General features: G+C 40.4%; 1 protein-coding gene across 1 annotated transcript; it reads left to right on the top strand.

The window, feature by feature from the left end:
* Positions 1-2,013: 2,013 nt before the first annotated feature.
* Positions 2,014-7,368, top strand: LOC112144141. Its single transcript, XM_024268475.2, has 3 exons — positions 2,014-2,137; positions 2,236-2,393; positions 4,351-7,368. Exons 2-3 carry the CDS (start codon positions 2,257-2,259, stop codon positions 7,016-7,018), a joined length of 2,805 nt encoding a protein of 934 aa, XP_024124243.1. The 5' UTR covers positions 2,014-2,137; positions 2,236-2,256; the 3' UTR covers positions 7,019-7,368.
* Positions 7,369-10,378: the final 3,010 nt, after the last annotated feature.

Genomic DNA, 10,378 nt, shown 5'->3' with positions numbered 1-10,378 from the left:
TGAAACATCACAAATCAAATGCAAAACTATCATCAAAGAAGCATGGACATGCAGAAGTCAGCTCTGCACTCAGCACTGTAAAAAGTGTCTTTCATAGAAATATTTAGGGCAGCACCAACATTGAATCTTCATATGAAGGCGGGGGCCACAAAAATATCAATTTGGGGGCTGCAAATGGTGAATGGTCATTACTTTGGAATGATTATATGATGTTTTGATAACAAAGGGACGCTTCTTTTTTACTAAAGTGCAAAGATGTAAGAATATTCTTAAATAATTCCTCATTTCCATCTTCAACATGAGCTTTTACAGACATACAGTGTTTATTAAATTCCAGTGTCATTGTTTTAATGATTGCTTTGTCACAAATGCAAACACCTTCATGTTTTCTAAAGTAATGACCAGGTGAAGTGATGGTTTCATGAAGCAATAAATGTGGTATTTTTCTATGAATTTTCTAAGATCTGGACTCACTAACAGACAACTTGAAAAGACAAAGTCAAGACAACTGAATCTGGTCTTTTTTCTGGCCAAATGAGTTTGTAAATGTTTTATTTTGTCAAAGTTCACAATTTTTGAGTTTTCTTAAACTTCTTAAACTAGTTATTGTAAAGTTCTAAATATTCAGATTACAACGTGGCAAAATTAAAGAGTTTTACACCTCCAAAGAACACAAAAGAGGTTGGCAGTCAGACAATAAAACAAGCCCCTCCCACATGTTAACAAAGGTTTAAGAGAAGTATTCCTGCCTAACTGGAGACTTTAGAAGGCTGTGTGTCTTCAAATGTGTTGTGGGTTTTTAATTTCCATTGCTTTGCTGAAAATAGATCTTTTGCTCCCTCCTCCCCCATGGTGAAGTACGAGATGAGCCAGAGGTCCTTCAATGAGGGGTTTTTAAGGACAGATTTTGAGAGTGAAATGGACCAGTTTCTACTGGAGTGTCAGCCAAAGCCTCCATTTTTATTGTAGTCATATAAAAGACATTTACAGAGTTCACCACAGTTTTTAAGGAACCTCAAAGGCGTAACTTTGAACGTGGAAGTGGCAATGGATGACTTGAGCCTCTCCTCTTTGCGTTTTTCCCATTTTAAATGTAACAGTAAGAAGCCAAATCGGTTTCAGTCCGTCATTTAACACCAAACATTTCCTAGTTGGTTTAGATGAGGACTGGTTAGTCTGGTGATGAGTCTACTAAGGAGAATTGAGGTCAACACTTGGACATGTGGGTAAATCAAACAATCCTGACATGTTTGATGATGTGAATGAAAAGTAAAAGTTATAAGCTAAAAATGTGTCGATAATTTGATTGACATTCACCTGACTGAAATTAGGATTTAACAATGTGTTTTATAAAGCAAAGCCAAAACTGCCATTCAGAAAAAAAATGTTTGCACATTGTAGTTTTTACTAAAATATATGAAATACAATCATCCCAGTATAGAATACAATACTCACATTAGATCTGCATTAGATTGGTTAAAAGCAAAATGGGTTTACATGCTGTTTTCCAAAGTTACAAACACCAATAGACATTTAAAAAAAGAGTTTTTTTGTGCTAAGCTAGAAACCAAAATGGGACCAATAACTTCTACCATGAGACTAAAAAAAAAAAAAAAGTTAAAGTTGAAATACAGTGTATTATGTGTGATAAACCAAGCATATCCTGAATGAAACTGTTTCCTCACTTTGAGCAGACTGCTGTGTTTTAGTGCATTGCCTCATTCTGAATCCCGTTAAGAGAACAGGACTGGAGTCCAAAATCGTCGCTCTCTGTGTGGTGCACAGGTTGTAATGACTGTAGGGTGTGAGGGACAATGAGGGGTAACCCTCCAATCACCCCTTCAGAGATAGAAGGAAGCTCAAAGAAAGCTCACAAATGCACAGAGAGGCTCAATGTTTTATGGAATTGATCTGCTAACATCAAACAAACCCAACTTTCCTTCTTTGATTTCAACAGTTGATGTTTCTGATGAAGGAGAGGAGCTGCATCATGTGTGTCAGAAAGTATTTTTAGTTCAGACATTCCAGCCCATCAAACCCCCCCAGTGAGGTTTTACGACCCTCAGGGTGACAGTCTATATTAGCAGAGCTGTCAGCAGAGTGCGGCTGCAGATCCCTCAGATTATCACCAGGGAAGGTACGGCCTCTGTCTGCAGGATTCTGACCCTGATTGGACTTCATGTTGAACTTCATGCAAACGTTAGCTCCTCAAATGCTGTTTTTGTCTGTGTGCAGGACGTTTGAAGCAGTTTGAAGATGAGCAGCGACAGGAACCCCGAGGTGGTCGGTTGTGATGCCTCCATCATGAAGAACGTCTGGGAGATCAGGGTGCGGGACTTCAATCAGAAATTGGATTTGGAGCAGAAACGACTGAGCAAGAGCGCTTTGCCTGTGTAAGCTGCTTCTGTCTTCCTGAACACCGGATCTCTGTAAAACAACGTTGTTTATGAGATCTCTGATTGAGTCTTTTATTAAGCTTCCGATTGCATTTCATGAGAGGTCAAACATGATATGGAATCTATCTCTGTAATGACTTCCAACACAGTCAGACTACTTAAAATGTGGAGTTTAAATCAGAACCTCGTTTAGTTCAATCAACTTAGTGAAGACAAACCTAAAAAACCCAATATTTGTAAGTTTTATTTGTATTTTCTGCTGAAAACAGCAGATTTTTACACAAAACTGGAATCTTAAAGACCAAATTCACTAAAGTGGAGAGGCTTCAGTTCGCCCAAAATAATTTCTAGATGCTGCTAAACATCTGTGTAAGAAGTAAAACCTTTTTTAGTACCAATGGTTCCCAACTGCAGCTCAGCCCTCCCCCAGGGGATGGTGGATACATTTCACACCCAGGTGTGGGACAGCTGATAAGACTGTAAATTTAAACATTTTCATTAGCATTAGTTTGGTTTGTCACTTGCATTAAGCAGAAAAACGCATCATAATTTAAATAGAACAAGTTCTTCCACAAAACCTTTGTGTTCTTGGTTTGATTTTAGGGTTGAACTTGTTGCAACAGTTGTTCTTCTGAGCCATTTCCTGAATAATGTAGAGCAATCTGCTTTAGCCACATAGATGCTGATGCTTGTTATTAATGTAGACCTTTTGGATACTCTATTGGATAACACATTACTCTAATCAAAAAATGATTCTGAATCAACACTTGTGACATTGAATAGTTTGGCTGATAAAGACCATTAGATCAACAGTCTTTCTAGAGTCCAGAAAAGTCTGAAGAATGTTTAACCCTCTGCTTCATGTTTTCAATAAAAAAAATCATTTAACAGCTATGAACAGAAAGGGAATGATAACCACTCTTAGGCTTCCAATTTTCTTCTGATAAATAGTATTTCTTCTGCTGAATTGAAAAACTTCTAACCATACTTCTTCTGAGTTGAATTCTAAACCCACCAGGGAGAGATTAAGGTGTACAGTGCCGGAAATTTGATCTGCCAGTACATTAAAAGGTCAGAAGTTAAGTCTGGCACCAGGTTTCAAACTGGAAGTACATGTGCTTAGAATGCATTTCATGCCCTGACCTCTTTGGCAGCATGAGCAGCTGAGCAGATTCAGAGGGAGCTGTTATGAAACAAAGCTGAAAAAACTGTTCTTATAGCCCACATGAAACACTGAGGGGGTAGAGAACAGACTCAACACTAGTATATTTAACAATTACTGAAAGTGAATGAAAAACAAATTTGACAGGCTTTTCAAATGTTTTCAGCATGTAGACCATGGGTGGGCATACTACGGCCCGGGGGTCATATGCGGCCTGTTAAATCCCCAAACTGATAATATTGATAATCCTTGTTAATCTTTTATTTTCCGTGTAATTCTGGAGTCTACAAATAAATTGCATTTTCTTAGATGTGGAAAATGATTCTACAGAAGGCCATTTTTCTCTACGCTTGCATTTTTCCTTGAAGGACATTAGTCGGTGCAACTGACACTAAAAGAAACAAAAACAAGCAAGAAAACAGTAAAAAAAAAAACTCTAAAATGTTTTGGTTTAAAATAAAAATGTTAATGTTTTTGTCCAGATTCTGTGTTATTTCGTTCTCTGATGAGTTGTATTACCAAAAGACTCCACACATCTGCTCCTGGTCCGGCCCTTCTTCCAAATTTTAGAACCTTTTGTGGCCCACGAGTCAAAAAGTTTGCCCACCCCTGGTCTAAACCACCAATAATAAAGAAACGGGACTCTGTAAGAGTGATCAAAGAAAGGAGGAGCTCCTAAGATAAATTCTCTGTCGATGTCTATCACCACTTCCAATACACTGGTTATGTGAATCAACATGCTCTAAATTCAAATGAATTTCTAACCCTTTTTTTTCATCCCCGTCTCAACAGTATTAACCAGGACTGGGCTAACCGTATGACAGCCAAAAAGACAGGATACAAAAGAGTTGAGAAGAAAGCTAAGCCCTCTGAAGATCAGACAGACGCTGATGTGTGGAAGAGCAAGCAGCCTTTGGCTCCTCGTGTTACTCCTCCTCGGGCTGCAGGCGCAGGTGTGCTTGGGAGAACAGGTGTGCAGGGCAGAGGCTCCTCCACTGCAGCTCCAAGTTACAAGGAAAAAAAGGCACAAGGCAAGACTTTCTCAAAGTTACAGTTACTAGTGAGCATCGACCAAACTCAGCCTTCAAATCTGGTCTGGGGGAAAGCATGGAAATACAACAAGTCCTTGCCATCAGCAGATGGTGGTTCCACTGCCAATTTAGACTGGGGCCAGCCCTGGATGTTTGTTACCCATCAACCCAGTTCTGAAGCAGACAAGCCATGGTCAGATGAACCAAGAATGGTTGACCCACAGGACTTCCACATGTGGAGAAAACCCGACTACAAAAATACTGAACCAAAGTATCTAGATGTGAGTCTTCCCATAGAGGACTGGCAGAGATCCTGGAATCTATCAGATAAAATTAAGAGGGATTCTTCCGAGGACAAGAATTCCCCCAAACAAGGATTCTTCACAATGTTGATAGAAACACAACATCGGAATGAAGCATTGTCTTCATCGGAGTGGATGGATTCATGGCAGTCAATCAAAGCTCAAGATCAGCATGATCATGCAACTACTCAAAGTGATAATTTACTGAGACAGTCGGACATGCAAGAAAATTATGAAGAAATAAGTCCAGAATGGAAGGAAAGTTGGATGCTTGTCAACCATCACGGAGACAGTAATTTTAAATCACCTCTATTTGAAAACGTTAACAGTCCAGAGTGGACCAAATCATGGAGAATAGCTCAGACAGGCTTCAGACCATCTGACAGTGCCAATGCTGATGATCTGTATAACCATGGTCAGCAGAAAGACTCCCATGCTCTAACAACTAACTATAGGACTTCCAGAGATCACTACAAAGATCTGACACATCTTTATACTGAATTTCAAGGGGAGAGTCAGTGGAACAACTCTTGGCAAGTGCTAAAAAACAACTCCAAACCATGTGAAGATATTAATAAAGTCCTGAAGGCTGCAAAACCAGAAGAAAATGCTCTTTCTGCTGAAAAAAATGTGGCAAAGAACCAAATGGGGGTTTGTTCAGCAGATAAAGTCGACCCCCTGTACGATCAACTAAAACACGAAGTGATATATCAGATGAAAAGGGAAATGATGAAGTCCAAACTGCTTCTTCTTGCTCAGCTCCAAAAAACTCAGCTTTCCTCAGACTGGAAAGAGTCTTGGAAAACACTAAAACATAGAATAAGAGAAGAGAGGAGGAGACTGAAATCAGATCTTCTGAAACCTCTAATTGAGTCTGAGAAGCAAGAGGCCAAAAAGCCTAATGCCTCTGAGTGGAAATCATCATGGAAGTACTCCTGTCAGCAGCTGAATCAACAGCCTGACCTGTGGCAGGAGGGTTGGTCCACTGTACCACCAGTCCGTAGAAATATGGAGAGGCACCCAAGTGAGTTTTCACCAGAGGAATTCCCAAAGAATGGACCAGCAAAGGAACAGATTTGGAAAGAATCTTGGAAATTTTCCAGAAGTCAGTATCGGTCAGAAGCTGGACAGAGCAAAGAAAAAGTCCCTAAAGGGACGCAACATGTTTCTTCATACAATCTTGAGAGGTCATGTGACCACGAAAGACATCCAGCTTCCACGTCTGACTGGCAGGAAGCCTGGATGGTGTCAGAAACTCAGTACCACCATGATAAACCATCACTGACACAGTGGAGGGAGGCCTGGAGGTGTTCTATCTTCCATACTCAACACGTGGCTGAACAAGGGTCTGAAGACAAGTGGGTGAATGGAATAGCGGAAATCCAGCCCCTGAAAAACCTGCTGTCCTCAGAGAATGTTAAAGCTAAAATGAGCCGCTCTTTTGATGAGAAGATGTTTAGGCAACGTTACCCTGAGAAAGACTGGAGTTCCTCGTGGAGCGCAAGGCCTCTTCTTAATAGTCAATCAAGTTTTTATGGATCTGGTAATGGTGCTCAGCAGCAACGTGATCTGATGGATGGATCTAGGTGGGGACACTGGTTCAGAGTCGCCAACCCTATGCCACACTTGGAAAGGCCCTGGTTGGACTCCTGTTCTAATCCTATCCACTACTCAGTTATGTGGCAAAGAGAAAAGAAGAATCTCAATAACACCAAATCCAACGCAAGCATTACTGCTGCCAATTTTCACAGCTGGGCAAACTCTCAGTGTTTCATGCAGAATGCACAGCGCAAGGGGAAGAGTAAGTCTAGAGAGCCCATTGACCCGAGAGTGATTTTCCAAAAAAAGATCAGAACAAAGAAGCAATTGTACTCTGAATTTGAAAAGCAGAAACAGTCAGATAGGAAATGGGTAGGGTGCCACTTATTGGGTAAGACCCAGCCTCGTCCCAAGAAGGGACGTGCTTCGACCAAAAAGCCTGAACCAGTAACCGAGGACAAGTTCTTTGAAGAATGGGTAGAATCCTGGAGGTTCCTGGTCCAGCCTGAATCTCTGAAAAAGCAGAGGTCCTTGAAGCCACTCTTGGGCTGGAATGAGTCATGGAAACTCCTCATTCCACCTTATTAGATGTATTGGATCTCCAGTTTGATCCTTCCACAAGGCTCTGATGACAATGGTCTGACTGAAATGTTACCAAGTTTGCTTCTATTTTCATCTTTTTCATGTAAAAGTTAAGAATGTAGTTTTTGAAAGTTGTATAGAACTAAAGTTAAGAGACGTAAATTAGGATTTAGAGAGTAAGATGAAGGAAAAGCAAGACAAGATGGAAGAAGGCAAGTGCTCAAGTATGAATGGTGATTTGGAAAATGAGAACCTTTTGGAGAAAGGATAAAAATAAGTGCTGTCTTGTATCCACAGTCGATGTTATTCACTTATCTTGAATAAAGAACTCAAAGAACAGCAAAAAAACCCTAAAACTTTCTGTGCGTTTCTGCCTTTTTCCCTCATCCAAAAACAACCCACCATCACATGCTGACAAGATGGTAGTAAATGAACTAGAACCCAGGCCACAACATACCAATATAACTTCAATTGTGGTAACTGAGTAACTAAAAGTGATGGAAAAAGTATTTCATACAGGTCCCATTTCTGTTATCGTAGCACATTCACAGCCTCATCTGCTGTGGCACAGTCAGGAAACCACATTTGTGAATACCTCTAAATCCAGATTAGAAAAAAATCTGGATTCATTTCGGCAGCTGTTTGCAGCTCAGTCCAGTTCTGATCTTATAGTTCACTCTGGGAAATTCCTCTTTGATCTGATGAAGACTTGGGCAAAGCTTATAGCTGATGAAGGCTCACTAGGCCCATCCAGTGGACAGATTTGGTACAATTTAAGTTTGTAGAATATAATTCAGATGAATATTCCAGTGGATACATTGGACTAGAAACAGTGGGACTGAAGAAAAGACAGGAAGCAGAGCTGGAGGTAGCAGAGATGAAGATGCTGAGGTTCTCTTTGGGAGTGACCAGGATGGATAGGATCAGGAATGAATACATCAGAGGGACAGCACATGTTAGAGGTTTTGGAGATAAAGTCAGAGAGGCCAGACTGAGATGGTTTGGACATGTTCAGAGGAGAGACAGTGAATATATTGGTAGAAGGATGCTGAGTCTAGAGCTGCAGGAAAGAGGTCTAGAGGAAGACCAAAGAGGAGGTTTATGGATGCAGTGAATGAAGACATGAAGGTGGCTGGTGTTAGAGTGGAGGATGCTGAAGACAGATGGAGGAAACTGATTCGCTGTGGGGACCCCTGAAGGGAAAAGCCCAAAGGAAAAGAAGAAGATTCCAGTGGATACAAAATCAGTACTTTTAAAGCACGATGGAACTGCCAAGATACAGTTGTGTGTCAGACGGAATGACTTGAGTCAATGTCAGTGGTCTGGTAAACCCAGCATGCCTCAGTATCAGGATACCGATTTTTCAAAACATAAAGACATGAGCTAGTTTTATGTCTTATAAGTTTAATCAACAGAAACATAAAGAGCAACTTTCACATGAACCAAACTTATTTTGCAAGCTTTATTGAAACTGTATGCACTGATATGTTGTGTTGATAATGCTTTGTTCCTTTCGTACTTGTTTCGTCATCAATTAAGAGATAATCCTGTTAAAAAGGCAGGGCGGCTGTGGTGCAGAGGTGGAGCGGTTAACCTCTGATCAGAAGATCAGTTCCCACCCAGCGCCCATGCGTCAAAGTGTCCTCGGGTGAGACACTGAACCCCACTTTTCCTCTGGTGGTTATTGGTGGCAGAGTTCAGCAGTGGAGCCACCATCAGTGTGTGAATGTGACTGTGACTGTAAAGCTCTTTGGGTCCTCTAAGAAGGAAGTAAAGCGCTATACAAGAATACATCATTTACACCAAAAATAATGAACATTCAAAAAAGATGTGTTTTTAATGTAGAAGTAATGTAATTTTGTTTAAGAACGTGTTTTAGAATCAGTGCAGTAAAAGGTCTTGTTCAGGAACTTGTCTCAAAATCAGAGTATCAATTTTTAGCACTGATCGTTTTGAAACAAGACCACACAAAACATAAATCATATCATAGGCATTCTATCCAAATGCAGGTAACAATATTTGAATACACAAACAATACATACATTGATTCCGTGGATGATGCAGCTTTGATCCTTAGAGTCCAACAGAAAAAACAGCCTACTGCACACTAGTGTGCAGAGCAATTACTGAATTTTCTAAATAAAAAATAAGTACCTAAGATAAACGTTTTACTCATACAGCTCCAAATAAGCTGTACTTACATCTCAACACCATTGATGTAAAAAGATAACAACATATTTTCTCCAACAACAGAAATACATTCATGTAACTGCAACAAGACTAAATACACATAAAGAGTAATAAAAAAGTTTCCTACATCCCACGTGTTGGTCTGTTAGCTAAAATAACAATGAGGTAAACAATTTTCCTGACTTTCTTTTAACAACTGCAACATGCACTAATTTGAATATTACATTACAGTGTGTCAGTTTTTTATAGCACATATACACACAGTTTATTTGGAAATCAAACCAGGATGTTCATAAAAAAAACTCTTGAGTTGTTAAAAAACATGTGCTCCAGCATCGTGCTGGTCAAAACAGTCTGTCTGCTCGGCAACTCGTTTTCTTCTGTTTCAGTGGGAATACCTGCAGGGCTGTGGTACGTTTGAGGACCATCAGAAAAAAGCAGCTTTAGCAAACAAGCTGCATTTAGGGATAACTACAGTAATTATTCTGGCCCTTAAATGACCGTGGGTTACATCTGGTCTGATGAGTCTCTATTTCTGCTGCTACATTCAGATGGTCAGAATTTGGTGTCAATAACATTAAAGTACTGATCCATCCTGCCCTGTATCAATGGTTCAGGCTGGTGGTGGTGGTGTCATGGTGTGGGGGATATTTTCTTGACACACTTTGAACCTCTTAGTACCAGTTGATCATGGTTCCAACCCCACAGTCTACCTGAGTATTGTTGCTGACCATGTCCATCCCTTCATGACCACAGAGTACCATCTTCTGAAGCTACTTCCAGCAGGATAAGACTCCATGTCATAAACTGGAATCATGTCAGACTGGTTTCTGGAACAATGAGTTCACTGGACTCTGATGACCTCCACAGTCACCAGAACCCAATAGAACCTTTGGGATGTGGTGGAACGGGAGAGTGTCATCAAATCTGCAGCAACTTTCAATATGGACCAAACTCTGAGAAATGCTTCCAAAACCTTGTTGATTAAGGCAGTTCTGAACACAAAAGAACACAAAAGAGGTCTGACCCGGTACTAGCAAAGTGGACCTAATAAAGTGGCCAGTGAGTGTACATCTGAATCTATCTGGAGAAGCTCTCAGGAGTTAGCAGTTCCCTGTTTCTCTGCTGCCCTCTAGTGCTTTTTGTTTTTGCTGTTGCATGTCTGTTTTCTCCCCT

The sequence above is a fragment of the Oryzias melastigma genome, linkage group LG2, assembly GCF_002922805.2.
Source record: "Oryzias melastigma strain HK-1 linkage group LG2, ASM292280v2, whole genome shotgun sequence".
NCBI lineage: Eukaryota > Metazoa > Chordata > Actinopteri > Beloniformes > Adrianichthyidae > Oryzias > Oryzias melastigma.
The sequence above is the reverse complement of the archived record's forward strand: the minus strand, read 5'-3'. Positions and strand labels throughout refer to the sequence as shown.

Excerpts from the sequence above, each read along its gene's own strand:
- LOC112144141 (XM_024268475.2), top strand. The coding sequence starts at position 2,257 with ATGAGCAGCGACAGGAACCCCGAGGTGGTCGGTTGTGATGCCTCCATC. Across the intron at positions 2,394-4,350 it reads AGCAAGAGCGCTTTGCCTGT|TATTAACCAGGACTGGGCTA; the intron begins GTAAGCTGCTTC and ends CCGTCTCAACAG.